This window comes from Hyperolius riggenbachi, chromosome 4 (assembly GCF_040937935.1).
Source record: "Hyperolius riggenbachi isolate aHypRig1 chromosome 4, aHypRig1.pri, whole genome shotgun sequence".
NCBI lineage: Eukaryota > Metazoa > Chordata > Amphibia > Anura > Hyperoliidae > Hyperolius > Hyperolius riggenbachi.
The window spans coordinates 22,043,568-22,063,553 of NC_090649.1; the positions used below are offsets into that span (position 1 = coordinate 22,043,568).

Genomic DNA, 19,986 nt, shown 5'->3' on the forward strand with positions numbered 1-19,986 from the left:
AGATTTTTTTCCCACGGACCCACCAGCCGAGCTCTGCATCATGCTGTGTATATTTACCAGCTTGCCTGCCCTCTAATTGCACTTTTATCAGCTAGCTCAGTGTTTTACATTGCCTTACAACAACAAACCTGAATACACCAGACACCAGACCAGCCCTAAATCACTGAATAAAAGGCGGCCTGGGGGGCAGTCCATGCGTGGCTGCTAGACTCAGTCTCTACATCCACGCAGTTACCAGTAGCAGAGAGAGAGGAACTGAATGAATCAGTGAAGAGTGAAGAGTCAGGACTCAGGATCTGATGCTGTACTAGGATCCCTGAGTGACCTGGGACGTGCCTTCTCTCACTGACTCATTACTGTGGTTCTTTGAATCATTGAGCTGAAAGAACTGAATGAATCAGTCAGTTAATCAGTTATGAGTCACGGCAGGTGCTGCTGTTAGCTGCTGCTGTAGTGTAAACTGATACCTGAGTGAGCTGAGAGGTATTTCTTCTCTCACTACTCAGTGCAGCAGCGCTCCTGCTTCCTCCTGCCACTCTAGGCAAGAATTTATACCTGCCTGGTGGGTGAGAAGCCTGAGACGTAATGTACAAATGTATATATACAATAGGTATGTAAGGTCCGGACCGGTCCGTAGTCAACACAGAGTCATAGATATGGAGGTACAGAGTAACTAGGCTAAATCATACTCAATAATCGAGCAGAGTCATATACATAAGTCAGATGTCAGTCGTATTGTAAGGATTAGGCAATTACGTAGTCAGGGACAGGCCGAGTCGGTAACGAGTATCAGATGACAGCGGTACAGAAGGATCAGACTAGAGCGAGGTCAAGAGGCAGGCAAAAGGTCGGTACACAGATAAATATACAATAGATGTTACTTCAATAATATTACTAGAATATTACGAATAATTACAAAATATAACTACAAGAACAATACTGACTGACTAGAGTACATATATATTGTGCGTCTACACAATATATCAATGTATCTCAGAAAGGCTTTCTAGCTAAACCTGAAACCAGGGAACTGATTAGTATCAAGGCCAGTGAGCGACTGCAAGCTATGGCCTTATATACAGATCCTAATTCCCCAGAAACCACTCCCATAGTGATGTCACTTTGATGTCACTCCCATAGTGATGTCACTGCTGACCTCAGCTAGATCCTCTTCCTAATCTTATAAGGCTTATCGGCAGTCGTGCGTGCGTTTGGTCGCACGCACACCGGAACTCACCGCCAGAGGGAAGCTGGGGATGCCGCCAGAAGACATCAGCTGTGAGGTCCGGCCGCTCACCCAGACCACGCCGGAGACGCCACGGGACCTGCTGCTGGAAGGTAAGAATGTTACATTACCCCCTCCTGAGGAGTGGTCTCCGAACACTCATGACTTGGTTTGTCAGGAAATTTCAGATGAAAGTCACGGACTAATAAATCAGCATGAACCTGACGGGCTGGGAGCCAACATCTCTCCTCAGGACCATATCCCTTCCAGTCCACCAAATACTGCAGAGAGCCCCGAACATTTCTAGAATCTAGAATTTTCTCAACCTCGTATTCAGTTTCTCCATCAACCTCCACTGGAGGAGGAGGAGTGGAAGGTAGAATAGTGTTAGCAGCTGGTTTCAGAAGGGAGACATGGAAAGACTTTACTCCTTTAATATTGTAAGGAGAACAGAGGCGCCAACAGAATAAAATATATCTAAAAACTTTAAAATTCCTCGGGAGGCGGTGGTGGACTCATCTCCCCGAAGCAGACATGATACTGTCGGTTTTAGTACAAACACATTTATTTATATACTCCAACATACAGCGCAACGCGTTTCACGGGTATATTCCCAAACATGATGCTCATTAGTCTGAGGACACTGTATTTGTCTGTCTTTCAGTGTACTTCTGTTAATTATTGTCTGAAGAAGCGGGAATATACCTGTGAAACGCGTTGCGCTGTATGTTGGAGTATATAAATAAATGTGTTTGTACTAAAACTGACAGCATCATGTCTGCTTCGGGGAGATGAGTCCACCACCGCCTCCCGAGGAATTTTAACGTTTTTAGATATATTTTATTCTGTTGGCGGCTCCGTTCTCCTTACAATATCAGCATCCACCGCTGGTGGAGGGGTTGAATTCCCTTTCTTCTCCTAATCTACAGAGAGCGACATCTTAATCCTGAGTGAAGACAGGCCTGATCTCCTCACCTGCCTACACAGTGGTTGCCTAATTGGTAACCCTGACTTGTGAGTATATCTATCATATACTTTTCCATTTACCCATCACCCAACTTACTACACTATATTGGGCTCTCGGTGTCCCTTCTTTTTCTTTTACTCCTTTAATAGACTGGGGAAGTGTCACCCTATAAACCACATCATCGATCTTCTCCTGAATGGGGTAGGGACCAATAAACTTAGGGCCCAGCTTAGCAGAAGGTTGGCGTAGAGGGATACTGTGAGTAGACACCCATACCATATCCCCAGGAGAAAACTCAAACTCAGGTGAGCGATGGGTATCAGCATAAAATTTCTGACGGGCCACGGCATCTTTCAGATTTTGCTGTACCTGAGGCCAAATTTGCTGAATGTGAGAACTCCACTCCTCCAGAGCTGGAAAAGAGGAAGTAGAGGAAGGGAAACAAGTACATTTGGGATTCTGACCCATTACGATCCAAAAAGGTGACAGTTTAGTAGAAGTATTGGGTAGGTTATTGAATGCAAATTCAGCAAAAGGCAAGTACTCCAACCATGTTTCCTGACAGTCTGAAACGAAACATTGTAGGTACTGTTCTAATGACTGGTTAGTTCTCTCTGTCTGCCCATTGGTCTCAGGGAGAAACCCTGAAGAGAAGGACAGTTTAATACCCAACAGGTCACTAAAAGCACGCCAGAACCGGGAAATAAACTGGACCCCTCTGTCTGACACAATATTTTCAGGGATTCCATGCAATCGGAATACATGTATAATGATTCGAACAGCCTTGCCAATTCTTGAGCTGAAGGCAGTCCGGGAGTGGCACAAAATGGGCCATCTTACTGAACCGATCTACAATAACCCAAATCACTTTTTTGCCTCCAGAGGGAGGTAAACCTACCACAAAATTCATATACAAGTGTGACCAGGGTCTAGAAGGAACAGGTAGAGGCATAAGATAAACTCAAGGAGCACTCCAAGAAGCTTTGCTTCTTGCACAAGTGGCACATGCTGCCACAAAAACCTTACAATCCTTTCTGAGGGAAGGCCACCACACATGGCTGGACAATAGCTCCAATGTCTTAATCTCACCCGGATGACCTGCTAGTTTACTATCATGAAATAGCTGAAGGACTTATAACCGAAACTGTAAGGGGACATAATTTACCCCAGATGGTTTATCACTCGGAGTATCAACTTGAAATGACTGTAACAAAGCATGAGCATCTGGAAATTCATTTGTCTGAAGTGCAGCAATTACTCGGCTAGAAGGTAAGATATTTTCAGGTGTGGTGGTTGAAAGACAGTCAGTCTCAAAGCTCCTGGATAAAGCATCAGCTTTTACATTCTTAGACCCTGGCTTATATGTGATTATAAAATTGAAACGTGAGAAAAACAGAGCCCATCGTTCCTGCCTGGGGTTCAATCTCTTAGCTCGCTCTATATATTCCAGGTTCTTATGGTCGGTGTAAACGGTAATTGGATGTAATGCTCCCTCCAACCAGTGTCTCCACTCTTCGAATGCCATTTTTGCAGCTAGTAATTCCCTGTTACCTATATCATAATTTCTTTCGGCTGTATAGAATTTTTTTGAGAGATATGCACAGGGATGCATGCGCTCAGGTTGACCAGAGAATTGGGACAGGACCGCTCCTACCCAATCTCAGATGCATAAACTTCAACTATGAACGGTAAAGTGACGTTAGGGTGAATTAGGATGTGAGCTGAACAGAATGCATCCTTTAATTCAGAGAAAGCTTCAAAAGCTTTAAGAGGCCAATTTACAGGCTCAGCATCCTTTCTCATTAGATTAGTAATGGGCGCTACCAACGTGGAATTTTTTTTTTTATGAACTTGCGATAGTAGTTAGCAAAGCCCAAAAATCTCTGAATAGCTTTTAACCCCTTAGGTTGAGGCCACTCAAGTACTGCAGAAAGTTTTTTAGGATCCATAGAGAGGCCTGAGTCAGAAATTATGTAGCTGAGAAACGGTACCTGCAATACCTCGAATAAACATTTCTCTAATTTCACAAATAGAGAATTTTCTCTCAATTTTTGTAACACGTATTGCACTTGTTCACGATGTTCCAGTAATGAGCCAGAATAAACAAGAATGTCATCTAAGTAAATAAAAACAAATTTACCTGAGACATCTCGAAAAACATAATTTACAAAATCCTGGAAGACGGGCAATATAAAAGCTTGGCGGATGAGCTATTTGTCCCTAGGCCTTCTCAGAGGACTAGAGGACATGATCTGTGCATGGAGGAAAAACGTTTAAGCCATTTATTTAGCCATTTATACAGCAAGAGTGATTAAGATGTGGAATGCATTGCCACAGGAAGTAGTTATGGCAAATTCTATACCTGCATTTAAAGGGGGCTTAGATGCTTTCCTTGCGTTGAAAGACATCCATGGCTACAATTACTAGGAATGCCCAATGATGTTGATCCAGGGATTTTATCTGATTGCCATCTGGAGTCGGGAAGGATTTTTTTTCCTTTTGGGGCTAATTGGATCATGCCTTGTAAGGGTTTTTCGCCTTCCTCTGGATCAACAGGGATATGTGAGGGAGCAGGCTGGAGTTGTACTTTGTTCTCTGGTTGAACTCGATGGACGTATGTCTTTTTTCAACCCAAGTAACTATGTAACTATGTGAGTTGACCAGAATCCCAATCAATCCCAGGGTTGTGAAGCTGAAGCCAGGGTAACCCCAAAACCAAGGGACTGGAGGGCATTCTTAAAACAAAGAACTGAATTTGTTCAAAATGCATAACACCTATCTGCAGTGAGACTTCTGGTGTAGCAGAAATTGTTTTTTTGGCCTGTAAGGGAGTATCATCGATAGCCGTGACAAACATTTTGTTCTGCAAGGGCTTAACCGGAATATCAAGCTCAGTGGCAAAAACAGAATCAATGAAGTTGCCTGCAGCCCCGGAATCTACAAAAGCCTGACATTGTAGAGACCTATTGTTCCACGTTCTGGTAGCAGGTAACAGGATTTTTTTACTTTTAAGGGAAGAAGATTGACCACCCAAGTGAAGTCCCCTTTCTTCACTTACAGTGGCTTGCAAAAGTATTTGGCCCCCTTGAAGTTTTTCACATTTTGTCATATTACTGACACAAACATGAATCAATTTTATTGGAATTCCACGTGAAAGACCAACACAAAGTGGTGTAGACTAGTGTTGGGCGAACATCTAGATGTTCGGGTTCGGGCCGAACAGGCCGAACATGGCCGCGATGTTCGGGTGTTCGACCCGAACTTCGAACATAATGGAAGTCAATGGGGACCCGAACTTTCGTGCTTTGTAAAGCTTCCTTACATGCTACATACCCCAAATTAGCAGGGTATGTGCACCTTGGGAGTGGGTACAAGAGGAACAAAAAATATTTGAAAAAGAGCTTATAGTTTTTGAGAAAATTGATTGTAAAGTTTCAAAGGAAAAACTGTCTTTTAAATGTGGAAAATGTCATGTTTCTTTGCACAGGTAACATGCTTTTTGTCGCCATGCAGTCATAAATGTAATACAGAGAAGAGGTTCCAGGAAAAGGGACCGGTAACGGTAACCCAGCAGCAGCAGCACACGTGATGGAACAGGAGCAGGCGCAGGAGGAGAAGGCCATGCTTTTTGAGACACAACAACCCAGGCCTTGCATGAGGACAAGAAGCGTGCGGATAGCATGCTTTTTACCGCCATGCAGTCATAAATGTAATAAAGATAAGAGGTTCAATAAACAGGGACCGGGCGTCAACGCTAACCCAGCAGCAGCAGACGTGATGGAACAGGAGGAGGCGCAGGAGGAGAAGGCCACGCTTTTAGGTGCAACTCAGGCCTTGCATGAGGACAAAAAAATGTGTGCGCAAAGCAATGCAATGAGTAGTTTTCAGGACACAATGGGCTATTCGGAGGAGCTATTCCCACCCCCACAATCTTCTACCTGTGAAAGGTCAATGGAACAGCCACAAATGTTGTGCCCGGATTCACAACCTTTTTCTGTGGAAAATGCACCTCGCACTGAAATGCAAGGCGAGGCCGAGGATGAACATGACGTCAACAACTCAACATGACGCAAAATGGGGGCGGAACAGAAAGCTGCTTTCAATGTTTTGAAGGCCTTAATTGCCTCCGGTGGCCAGTTAGATGCATCATTCATCACACCCAAATCCCAGAGCAATGTGTGCAGGAATTTGAATCTCAGGAGGTGTACCGAGATCATCTGGACAAGTGACCAAGTGACAAAGTGACTAGTGACAAAGTGACAAAGTGACAAAATGACAAAGTGACAAGTGACAAAATGACAAAGTGACAAGTGACAAAGTGAGAAGTGACAAGTGACAAAATGACAAAGTGACAAGTGACAAAATGACAAAGTGACAAGTGACAAAGTGACAAGTGACAAAGTGACAAGTGACAAAATGACAAAGTGACAAGTGACAAAGTGACCAGTGACAAAGTGACAACTGAGAGGTTGTTCTGGGGAGCTCCACTGCACTCAGTCGCATATGAGGAGAGGTCTCGTCGGGACTGCTGATCCTCCTCAGCTTGCTCAAAGCCTTGAGGGTTCCTGAAGATCCTCTGCTTGGAGTTCGCCGGGGTTCAGCTTGGTGTCGGGGTCGGCGGCGTCCTCCTCACTCCAACGTGGCAGATCTTCTGTTGAAGGAAAAAAAAAAAACATTGTTAAAAGTCCAGTACCGCTTCTGAAGGACTCACCAAGAGATGCAGGAGCGCTTCAATCCAGCGCACCATCGCTCGCTGGGTGATGTCCCTGCCTACGCGCTGGAATTCTACGCTGCACATGCTAGCACGCTTTTGCGCAGTGCCGAGGCGCATTCCAGCAGCTAGTAGCTACCAAGCTTCTGTGGATCTGATTGGGCCACCATGTTGGATCTCTGCCAAGTCCTCCAAAATTTTGAGCAATCCACGTTGCGTGACTGAGCAGTGACAACTCTACAGTCAGCATTACAATACCACTGCTGTGTTTACTGAAGAAATCAATGTTGAAGATGGAAACCGCTGGCATGATGCAAGTGGGGGATTCTGAAGATGAAAACGATCAGCGTGATGATACCAACATCAGGCAACCTGCCTCAGGAAACGCTGGTCCCAGCTATGACAAACAACAGGACGAGGAACAGCTGGAGTTGGAGCAGGAATTGGATGCCCCCACTGCCGAGGGACAGAGCGGTGCACGTTGGACTTCCACAATTTAGCGGGAAAGGACAGCAGAAGAGGAAGAAAGTGATGCTGGTGACGAATATGGTGCATCACAACAATCACAACTCTTACAAGAACATGAAGATAGAGGAGTCTGGCAGGACTCTCTGGCACACAAGACTGCATTGAAAGCGGCCCGCGCATTATTCACTATTCATTATTATTCATTATTCTGGAATCTGGACAACACCAATTACTGGGTTTATACCCAGTTTATACAAACACAATGTTAAAAAACTGATTGAAGAAAGTGTCAGACAGGTCAAAAATGGAACAATTCCAGCAGGCCCTTGAGGATGGAGACTTTAGAGAGGAGATTGACATCCTCCTCCTTCTCTAGCCAGTTGTACGCCGACAGACTGACTTCAGCAAACCCAGGAGGACCAGGAGGGCAGCAAAGAACACAAGCTGCTGCTAGTGCCCAAAAGGGAATGGTATTGGCAGTGTCCTTGGAGTGGGAACATTTTCTGACACCCATGCAGCAGCCCACAGAACAGCAATCGGGCAGTTCCACGTCCTCCAACACCAATCGCCTAGAGAAGATGGTCAAGGTCCAGGACTACATGTCAGATGGCGTAGCTGTGTTGAACAATCCATCTGCAGACAGACGGTGAGTGTGACAGGCAGCACAGAAGGACCATGGCAACTCACTCATAGTACCACAGTTTGATAGTGCTGCCCAAAAAATTATATGGATCCGTGGACCCGGGCACTGCAGGCAGTACTGGGAAGTGGGAACGCAGATTTTAGTACCTAAACACACGATACAACATGTTTTCCGGGGTCGGACTCTGAGGCACATACAGATGGTCCCGATCATCATCCTCATCATACAACTCTTCTCCTGAGTCTGACCCACCCACCACCTCTGCCACCCCAACATCCCCAGACACAGACCCCTCATCGTCCTCAACACTAACTTGGGATGCTGGCCTGAGCCCGACCTCCTCCTCCACATCAGGCCCCATCATCTCCTCAATGGCAGCCCTCATTAATCGTTCTGGCGACGGACCGATGGACACAACATTCTCCTCCGGAGAGGGCTGCTGCTGACCACTGGCTGCTGTAGTGGATGTTATAGCTTGCGTGGGGCGTTGGCTGTTGCTGTTGTTGGGAGTGCTGCTCACAGCGGAGGTCTCTGAGGAACTCATGGTGAGCTCATATAGTGGTTGGCGGTGAGTGGAGTATTACTGATCCCAGCAATATACACACTGACTGGCAGAGTACGCAATGCTATATAGTCTGGCTGAGCGGTGTACACAGAGTGGCAGTACACACAATGCTATATAGTCTGGCTGAGCCGTGTACACAGAGTGGCAGTACACACAATGCTATATAGTCTGGCTGAGCGGTGTACACAGAGTGGCAGTACACACAATGCTATATAGTCTGGCTGAGCCGTGTACACAGAGTGGCAGTAAACACAATGCTATATATAGCGTGGCTGAGCGAGGTGCACAGTGGCAGTACACACAATGCTATATAGCCAGGCTAAGCCGTGTACACAGAGTGTCAGAAAACACAATGCTATATATATAGCGTGGCTGAGCGAGGTGCACAGTGGCAGTACACACAATGCTATATATAGCGTGGCTGAGCGAGGTGCACAGTGGCAGTACACACAATGCTATATATAGCGTGGCTGAGCGAGGTGCACAGTGGCAGTACACACAATGCTATATATAGCGTGGCTGAGCGAGGTGCACAGTGGCAGTACACACAATGCTATATTAGTCAGGCTAAGCCGTGTACACAGAGTGTCAGAAAACACAATGCTATATATATAGCGTGGCTGAGCGAGGTACACAGTGGCAGTAAACAATGCTATATATAGTGTGGCTGAGCGAGCGGTGTACTACTGTTCCCAGCAGCGACACACAATGACTGGGGGGGACCCTGGCTAGCGTGGCTGGAGAGCGAACTACCCTGCCTGCCTACCCAAAGCTAAACCCACAGACAAATGGCGGAGATATGACGTGGTTCGGGTATTTATTTACCCGAACCACGTGACCGTTCGGCCAATCAGAGCGCGTTCGGGCCCGAACCACGTGACCCGTTCGGCCAATCACAGCGCTAGCCGAACGTTCGGGGAATGTTCGGCCATGCGCTCTTAGTTCGGCCATGTGGCCGAACGGTTTGGCCGAGCACCGTCAGGTGTTCGGCCGAACTCGAACATCACCCGAACAGGGTGATGTTCTGCAGAACCCGAACAGTGGCGAACACTGTTCGCCCAACACTAGTGTAGACGTGAGAAGTGGAACTAAAATCATACATGATTCCAAAAATGTTTTACAAATAAATAACTGCAAAGTGGTGCATGCATAATTATTCAGCCCCCTTTGGTCTGAGTGCAGTCAGTTGCCTATAGACATTGCCTGATGAGTGCTAATGACTAAATAGAGTGCACCTGTGTGTAATCTAATGTCAGTACAAATACAGCTGCTCTGTGATGGCCTCAGAGGTTGTCTAAGAGAATCTTGGGAGCAACAACACTATGAAGTCCAAAGAGCACACCAGACAGGTCAGGGATAATATTATTGAGAACTTTAAAGCAGGCTTAGGCTACAAAAAAGATTTCCAAAGCCTTGAACATCCCACGGAGCACTGTTGAATGCGCTAACCAATTGCGCCACAGAGACTGTGCACGCAATTGCTGCTAAATGGCTATCTGGGGTTCTCTTCGGACAACTGTTGAACACAAAAGGCAAGGCCGTCTCTGGGTGGGTTTGAACCACCAACCTTTCAGTTAACAGCCGAATGCGCTAACCAATTGCACCACAGAGACTGTGCACTCAGTTGCTGCTAAATGATTTTATGGGGATGTAGGGAGGAGGGTGGAGGTAGGTGGAGGGGGGAGGGTGGAGGGAGGAGGGTGGAGGGGGGAGGGAGGAGGGTGGAGGGAGGAGGTGGGAGGGTGGAGGGAGTAGGGAGGAGGTGGGAGGTTGGAGGGAGTAGGGAGGAGGGAGGATGGGGGAGAAATTTAATCTTTGTAATTGGATTCGGATCCGGATATCTGCAAAATCCGCGGATATCCGTGTCATACGTCCAAATATCCATAGATAACTATCCGGATTTTTAAAAGACTCCGAATCAGATAACGTAGAAAAGTTCGGATATCGTGTTACCTGGATATCCAAAATCCAGGTGAGCATCCCTGGCTATAATATCAGGGTCTGCGTATATTGTGTCCATGGCCTTGAAAAAGTTATCAACAGAAGATAATGCCTCATGACCCGGTTCTAGGCCATAAGCCCAGGTCTGAGAATCACCCTGTAACAAAGTTTTAACAAGAGTAATTTTCTGGGATTCAGTCCCAGACGATCTAGCCCGTACCACAAAATAAGACATACAACGATTTTGAAAGTTGCTAAAATCTGAACGTAGGCCTGAGAACTTTTCTGGTAACGGCATTTTAGGTTCAGTAACGGGTATGATACGAGCAATGAGAGCCGGCTGCGAATTATTCACATTGATGGAGACACTCAACTGAGCAACAGAGTTGGTTAACTGAGTCAACTGAGTTTGCTGCGTTGCCACCTGCTCAGTGAGTTGATTAATGGCTCCTGCTAATGAGACAATCTGCCTTTTGCAACTCGTCCATTTTTATTTGGGGCCTTGATAATGTCACGCTGGTGCGTGATGGGATAGCGAAACGTGAGGCAACTGACACACAGATATGTAATGTACAAATATACAGTGGGTTGCAAAAGTATTCGGCCCCCTTGAAGTTTTCCACATTTTATCATATTACTGCCACAAACATGAATCAATTTTATTGGAATTCCACATGAAAGACCAACACAAAGTGGTGTACATGTGAGAAGTGGATCCAAAATCATACATCATTCCAAACATTTTTTACACATAAATAACTGCAAAGTGATGTGTGCATAATTATTCGGCCCCCTTTGATCTGAGTGCAGTCAGTAGCCTATTGGCATTGCCTGATGAGTGCTAATGACTAAATAGAGTGCACCTGTGTGTAATCTAATGTCAGTACAAATACAGCTGCTCTGTGAGGGCCTCAGAGGTTGTCTAAGAGAATATTGGGAGCAACAACACCGGGAAGTCCAAAGAACACACAAGACAGGTCCAAGACAGGTCAGGGATCAAGTTATGGAGAAATTTAAAGCAGGCTTAGGCTACAAAAAGATTTCCAAAGCCTTGAACATCCAAAGGAGCACTGTTCAAGCGATCATTCAGAAATGGAAGGAGTATGGCACAACTGTAAACCTACCAAGACTAGGCCATCCACCTAAACTCTCAGGCCGAACAAGGAGAGCGATGATCAGAAATGCAGTCAAGAGGCCCATGGTGACTCTGGACGAGCTGCAGAGATCTACAGCTCAGGTGGGAGACTCTGTCCATAGGACAACTATTAGTCATGCACTGTACAAAGTTGGCCTTTATGGAAGAGTGGCAAGAAGATAGGCATTGTAAACAGAAAGCATAAGAAGTCCCATTTGCAGTTTGCCACGAGCCATGTGGGGGACACAGCAACCATGTGGAAGAAGGTGCTCTGGTCAAATGAGACCAAAATGGAACTTTTTGGCCAAAATGCAAAACGCTATGTGTGGCAGAAAACTAACATTGCACATCTGAACACACCATCCCCACTGTCAAATATGGTGGTGGCAGCATCATGCTCGGGGGGTGCATCTCTTCAGCAGGGACAGGGAAGCTGGTCAGAGTTGATGGGAAGATATATGGAGCCAAATACAGGGCAAACTTGGAAGAAAACTTCTTGGAGACTGCAAAAGACTTGAGCCTGGGGAGGAGGTTCACCTTCCAGCAGGACAATGACCCTAAACATAAAGCCAAGGCAACAATGAAATGGTTTAAAACAAAACATATCTATGTGTTAGAATGGCCCAGTCAAAGTCCAGATCTAAATCCAATCGAGAATCTGTGGCAAGATCTGAAAACTGCTGTTCACAAACGCTGTCCTTCTAATCTGACTGAGCTGGAGCTGTTTTGCAAAGAAGAATGGGCAAGGATTTCAGTCTCTAGATGTGCAAAGCTGGTAGAGACATACCCTAAAAGACTGGCAGCTGTAATTGCAGCAAAAGGTGGTTCTACAAAGTATTGACTCAGGGGGCTGAATAATTACGCACACCCCACTTTGCAGTTATTTATTTGTAAAAAATGTTTGGGATCATGTATGATTTTCGATCCACTTCACACATGTACACCACTTTGTATTGGTCTTTCACGTGGAATTCCAATAAAATTGATGCATGTTTGTGGCAGTAATGTGACAAAATGTGGAAAACTTCAAGGGGGCTGAATACTTTAGCAACCCACTGTATATATACAATAGGTATGTACGGTCCGGACCGGTCTGTAGTCAACACAGAGTCATAGAAATGGAGGTACAGAGTAACTAGGCTAAATCATTCTCAATAATCGAGCAGAGTCATATACATAAGTCAGATGTCAGTCGTATTGTAAGGATTAGGCAATTACGTAGTCAGGGACAGGTCGAGTCAGTAACGAGTATCAGATGACAGTGGTACAGAAGGGTCAGACTAGAGCGAGGTCAAGAGGCAGGCAAAAGGTCGGTACACAGATAAATATACAATAGATGTTACTTCAATAATATTACTAGAATATTACAAATAATTACAAAATATACCTACAAGAACAATACTTACTGACTGACTAGAGTACATATATATTGTGCGTCTACACAATATATCAATGTATCTCAGAAAGGCTTTCTAGCTAAACCAGAAACCAGTGAACTGATTAGTATCAAGGCCAGTGAGCGACTGCAAGCTATGGCCTTATATACAGATCCTAATTCCCCAGAAACCACTCCCATAGTGATGTCACTTTAGTGACATCACTGCTGACCTCAGCTAGATCCTCCTCCTAAGCCTATAAGGCTTATCGGCAGTCGTGCACGCCTATTCGGTCGCACACACTCCGGAACTCACCGCCAGAGGGAAACTGTGGTTGCCGCCAGAGGACGTCGGCTGTGAAGTCCCGCCGCTCGCCCGGATCACGCCGGAGATGCCGCGGGACCTGCCGCTGGAAGGTAAGAATGTTACAGATGACCAATGAGCTGCAAATAATTCTGAGTAGATGTAGGATTATGCAAATTTAGTATGCAAATTTGTACATCTTGAAAATGGACCATTCACTGTATGTCAAGTTGAAATTTGACCGTTCCATTTTCAGGCTGTGTAGATTTATGTTCTGAATTTGCATAATCCTTCATCAACTATATATATATATATATATATATATATATATATATATATATATATATATATATATATATATATATATATATATATATTTTATTTATTTTTTTTAATTGAAGCATAAATCATTCTACCATTAGATTTGAAGGACCACAAGCCGGCAGACGTACAATTAGAGGCTCTGCATGTATGGCTGCTTTTTATTGGGTTGTGTCTCCATGTGTGAGCAATGCTATTTGGTGCTGCTGTAGTATTGGTGCTGCTGTAGCATTGGGTATGACGCTTTATTCTGAATGTGACGATGTACACTTACAGTGCGTCCATCTGTGATCAACCACCGTAGAGATTGTATTTGTTATCACTTAACCCCTTGCAAGGTTGGTTATGCCCATTTTTAGAGTGTCATTTAACATTTTAGCAGTCAAAGTAAAACTAAGGGGTTGGAGGTCTGCTGGATGGAGTGGTGGTTTCAGGAGGTGGAGGCCTGCTGGATGGAGTGGAGGTTTTGGGAGGTATAGGCGTGCTGAATGGAGTGGTAGTTTCAGGAGGTGAAGGGCAGGCCTGCTAGATGGAATGGTGGTTTTGTGTGGAGACCTGCTGGATGGGGTGGTGGCTTCAGGGGGTGGAGGCCTGCTGGATGGAGTGGTGGCTTTGGAAGATGGAAGCCTACTAGATGGAATGGTGTTTTGGGAGATGGAGACCTGTTGGATGGTGTGGTGGCTTCAGAAGGTGGAGACCTGCTGGACGGCATGGTGGCTTCTGGAGGTGGAGACCTGCTGGTTGGCATGGTGGCTTCGGGAGGTGGAGACCTGCTGGATGATGTGTTGGCTTCGGGAGGTGGAGACCTGCTGGATGATGTGTTGGCTTCAGGAGGTGGAGACCTGCTGGATGGTGTGGTGGCTTTGGGTGGGGGGGGGGGGGGGTGGAGGCCTACTGGATGTCATGGTGGCTTTGGGAGGTGGAGACCTGCTGGTTGGTGTGGTGGCTTCAGGAGGTGGAGACCTGCTCGATGGCATGGTGGCTTCTGGAGGTGGAGACCTGCTGGATGGTGTGGTGGCTTTGGGAGGGTGGAGGCCTGCTGTATGAAGTGGTTACTTTGGGAATTATAGGACTGCTGGATGTGGTGGTGGCTTGTAGAGCAATATGCTGTACAGGTGGAAAGACATAGTGCAATTTTAAAATGTACCAAATGGAAGTCATAAATTATCACACTTTACATATTACAGATAATTTACAAATAATCATGACAATCTCTGATGTAAAACATTTGTACAAAAGGTTTCTCAGTTGGTTAAGTAATGGATTACATTTTCGCTATGCTTGTATCTAACAATCAAGCTGGCAGATCTTAAAATATTGGTAAGGCTGGATAAAATGCCAGAGGCATTAACATAAAAAAAGAAAATAAAGTAAATGAAATAATGTTTTAGTAACGGGCAGATTGCTTAAAGGAAAACTTAAGTCAAAAAAAAAAAATGACATTTACTCACCTGGGGCATCCCTCAGCACCCCGAAGCTGGATGGTGCCCTCGCAGCCCCGCTCCGATCGTCCTGTCCCCGCCGGCGGCTACTTCCGGTTCGGCGACAGCCGCCGACAGGCTGGGAACGCGGCTGTTTTTCCGCGTTCCCAGCCGCTGCTATCACCCTCTATGCTGCTATAGCGTATATATATACGCTATAGCAGCATAGAAGGTGATAGCAGCGGCTGGGAACGCGGAAAAACAGCCGCGTTCCCAGCCTGTCGGCGGCTGTCGCCGAACCGGAAGTAGCCGCCGGCGGGGACAGGACGATCGGAGCGGGGCTGCGAGGGCACCATCCAGCTTCGGGGTGCTGAGGGATGCCCCAGGTGAGTAAATGTCATTTTTTTTTTTTGACTTAAGTTTTCCTTTAACTAGTATCTTGGAACTCCCTCAGTTTTATTTCCTGAGCTTCACAGGAAGGCTTAAACCAGAATACTCAATTTTGCAAATGTAGTCTTTATGGAACTTGGTCACATACTTACCATCTCTACTTCCTCACTAGTGACCCATAAGTATAATGCTAAGAAAGCACAGAACCAAGCCTGGTTTCCTTTTCATCTCAGAGCCCCAGATTTTAGGAGGAGGGGGGGTCATCTCCATCAGTTTGCAAATGTATGACACAAATGTCATACAGACTTCCTTTATTACAGATGCCCTCTTCAGTGTGCACTCCCAGCTGCCTCCCCGGATACAGGAAGGTCCCTCAGGAAGGACAACAGAGGTGCTGCTACAACTGTGTGCCCTGTGCAGAGGGCGAGATCTCCAACCAGACAGGTGAGGAACATCTGCATGAATCTCTGGATTTACATCCAGGAGTTTAAAGACACAGAACTTTTAGCTTCATAAACTCTTCCCTCCTGCCTGCCAAACCTGCACTGTCAGTGTGCTGGCTGCCACCATTCCCTGGCCTGCACAGCATCCCCACACTCACCACCCTGGAGCCACTCTGCCATCATTATCCCCAGGATCTCTTCAAGACCTGGACGGGCTTGCTGGATGGGACTTCCCTTCCAGCTCTCTATGACCCAGGGTTGGGACGTCAGGCTGGTGAGTGTGGTTTTGCAAACTTGTGACAGCCACTTCACTTTGGGAACGTTTGTTTTTTCTTTTCTGGACAACTGCAATTAGACATGATTGAAATAGCCAATTGCAATGAAATGACATTTGAGTTCTTGCAATGTTTGCATTGAAGTCTAGTGTGCCAAAATCCTGAGTTCATTGCAAAACAAAGAAGTATATTAACAATTGTAAATGTAACACACATGCGCGCACACGCACGCACGCACGCACGCACACACAAATTAAGTTTGTTACATAAAATATTTTTTCTTGGTGTTTGAGTTCATTTTTTAACCTTTGAGCACTATGAGACAGTGTACGTGGTAGCAATGTTGAAACAGTAAAAAGGGCCCACAGCATGGTGGTTGGAAAAATGTTTGAGTTTGGAGAACTGAAAAATGGGAAATGTGTGTGGGCATGACAGGATGTGGGCTAAGATAACTGTAATTTAACTCAAAAGCAGTGGGCCAGAGTTCCTCCCACACACACAATAAGGCAGTGCCCACTTTTCTCCTGGCGGACTCAAAGCACCAGAGCTGCAGCCACTAGGGCGTGCTCTATAGGCAGTAGCAGTGTTAGGAAGAGAGAGAGATATGAATCTACCTGGCTATCTGGGGTTCTCTTTGGACAACTGTTGAACACAAAAGAGAAGGCCATGTCTGGCTACATATCTGTAAGCAGTGGCTGCATGGTGTAATGGTTAAGGGCTCTGCCTCTGACACAGGAGACCCGAGTTCAAATCTCAGCTCTGTCTGTTCAGTAAGCCAGCACCTATTCAGTAGGAGACCTTAGGCAAGTCTGCCTAACACTGCTACTGCCTATAGAGCATGCCCTAGTGGCTGCAGCTCTGGTGCTTTGAGTCCGCCAGGAGAAAAGTGTGATATAAATGTTATTTGTCTTGTCTACTTTTTCTCTTGTATTGAGCATAAATGGTAATTTTTAGGCCAGCTTCAGTTGGTACAGTGGTTAGGGTGCATGCCCACCACACAGTGAGACCCAGGTTCAAATCCCAGCCAATGTGAGTTGGCTTTTATGCTACAAATCCCTAAAGGGAACCTAAACGGAGAAGGATATGGATTTTTCCTTTTAAAATAATACCAGTTGCCTGAATCGCCTGCTGATCCTGTGTCTCTAATACTTTTAGCCACAGCCCCTGAACAAGCATGCAGATCAGGTGCTCTGACTGAAGTCAGACTGGATTAGCTGCATGCTTGTTTCAGGGTGTGATCCAGCCACTATTGCAGTCACAAAGATCAGCTGGACTGCCAGGCAACTGGTATTGTTTACAGGAAACATCCATATCACTCTCAGTTAAGGTTCCCTGTAAGCAACCTGTTTCTATTGCATTGAGCATAAATGGTAAATTTTGTGCCAGCTTCACTTACTACTGTAGTGGTACAGTGGTTAGGGTGGCTTGCCCACCACACAGTGAGAGCTGGGTTCGATTCCCAGCCATGGTATGATGTATACTGGTTTTTAAAATAGTATAATTCCCTGGCAGAAGAGACCCTCCGGGAGGAGGGAATAGGTAAAAGGGAGGAGACCCACAAGAGGCTAATTAAAATCTCCCTAGCAGAGTGTGTAGCAGCTGTCCCATAACTAATTAGTGTAGGCAGACAACTGAGTCAAATGGTATAAGGACCTTACTTGGAAGGAAGGAAGGGTGGGCGGGCCTCCAGCAGTGAGAGAAGTGTGTTTGGCAATAACATGTCTGCTGACAGTGATATGGAGGGTCAAAGTTTTGCTCAATAGTGCTTTATGGGGCGAATCGAACTTCCGCAAAAGTTCGCCTGATGCAGGCGAACGCGAACCCCCAAAGTTCGCCTCGAACCGTTCACGACATCTCATGCAATATAGCAAACTTTACCTTAGACACATGCAATACAGATAGTGTTACCTCCGATACAGGAAATGGAGCAAACATTATCTCTGAATCAGAGATGAAAATACAGCATTGTGGGACAGTTATGTCAACATGGATGACATGCCAGAGATGGATGCAGCATTGTGAGATAGATAGATAGATAGATAGATAGATAGATAGATAGATAGATAACAAGTCAGAGATGGATACATCCAACCAATAATAATGCATCCATCTCTGACATGTCATCCAACTTGCTATTCCACAATGCTGCCCATCTTAACATATCAACCATGATGATCTATTTCTATCTCACAATAATGCACATTCATCTCTGACATTATGTGCTTGATTCACTAAGACAAATAGCATGCATCGTCAGAGTTAAAACACCTTATCAGAGTTAACTCTCCTTATCAGAGTAACATTGCGAGTGCTACGAACATATGCCTGCTAATTGACAATGACAAGAGCTCCACTCCTCCTGCCCTGAGCCCCTGCGGGTCCAATCACGTTAAAGGACATTATTCCCACACTTCGATTGGCCCAATAGGCTGCCTGTCAAGTTTCCTGAGGCATTAGGTACTTTGTGAGTTTTCAGATCTTGCCACAGATTCTCAATTGGTTTTAGATCTGGACTTTGACTAGGCCATTCTAACACATGGATATGTTTTGTTTTAAACCATTCCATTGTTGCCCTGGCTTTATGTTTAGGGTCGTTGTCCTGCTGGAAGGTGAACCTCCGCCCCAGTCTCAAGTCTTTTGCAGACTCCAAGAGGTTTTCTTCCAAGTTTGCCCTGTATTTGGCTCCATCCATCTTCCCATCAACTCTGACCAGCTTCCCTGTCCCTGCTGAAGAGATGAACCCCCCGAGCATGATGCTGCCACCACCATATTTGACGGTGCTGATGGTGTGCTCAGAGTGATGTGCAGTGTTAGTTTTCCGCCACACATAGCGTTTTGCATTTTGGCCAAAAAGTTCAATTTTGGTCTCATCTGACCAGAGCACCTTCTTCCACATGTTTTCTGTGTCCCCCACATGGCTTGTGGCAAACTGCAAACGGGACTTCTTATGCTTTTCTGTTAATAATGGCTTTCTTCTTTCCGCTCTTCCATAAATGCCAACTTTGTGCAGTGCACGACTAATAGTTGTCTTATGGACAGAGTCTCCCACCTGAGCTGTAGATCTCTGCAGCTCGTCCAGAGTCACCATGGGCCTCTTGACTGCATTTCTGATCAGCGCTCTCCTTGTTCGGTCTGTGAGTTTAGGTGGACGGCCTTGTCTTGGTAGGTTTACAGTTGTGCCATACTCCTTCCATTTCTGAATGATCACTTGAACAGTGCTCTGTGGGATGTTGAAGGCTTTGGACATCTTTTTGTAGCCTAAGCCTGCTTTAAATTTTTCAATAACTTTATCCCTGACCTGTCTGGTATGTTCTTTGGACTTCATGGTGTTGTTGCTCCCAATATTATCTTAGACAACCTCTGAGGCCGTCAAAGAGCAGCTGTGGTGCCTGGCTCTTCTACTGACCACATATGCTATTGCTCCGTTGTTATTGCCTGATGACGCGGGATCAAACCTGCGAAACGCGTTGCATATTTGGAGTTCATGAATAAAATATATTGACTGTCTTTCCTACAGTCGTTGTGTGTCTATTTGGAGGAGGTAAGTCCCCCACTACCTCTTCTATTTACCAAGAATTTGGTTTTTAAGCTCATTTAGCTTCCTTTTATCCTTTTGGCGCCTCTGTTCTCCTGCACAATACAAAGTGGTGTACACATGAAAAGTGGAACTAAAGTCATACATGATTCCAAATTTTTTTTACAAATCAATAACTGCAAAGTGGGGTGTGCGTAATTATTCAGCCCCCTTTGGTCTGAGTGCAGTCAGTTGCCCATAGACATTGCCTGATGAGTGCTAATGACT

General features: G+C 45.6%; 1 protein-coding gene across 1 annotated transcript in view; it reads left to right on the forward strand.

Moving 5' to 3' along the window:
• LOC137504572 (vomeronasal type-2 receptor 26-like) overlaps positions 1–19,986 on the forward strand; it is a 66,026-nt gene that overhangs the window by 40,478 nt on the left and 5,562 nt on the right. The window contains exon 3 of the mRNA XM_068233154.1: positions 15,787–15,910. Within this exon, the coding sequence (XP_068089255.1) occupies positions 15,787–15,910 (124 nt within the window). The remainder of the gene's footprint in view (positions 1–15,786; positions 15,911–19,986) is intronic.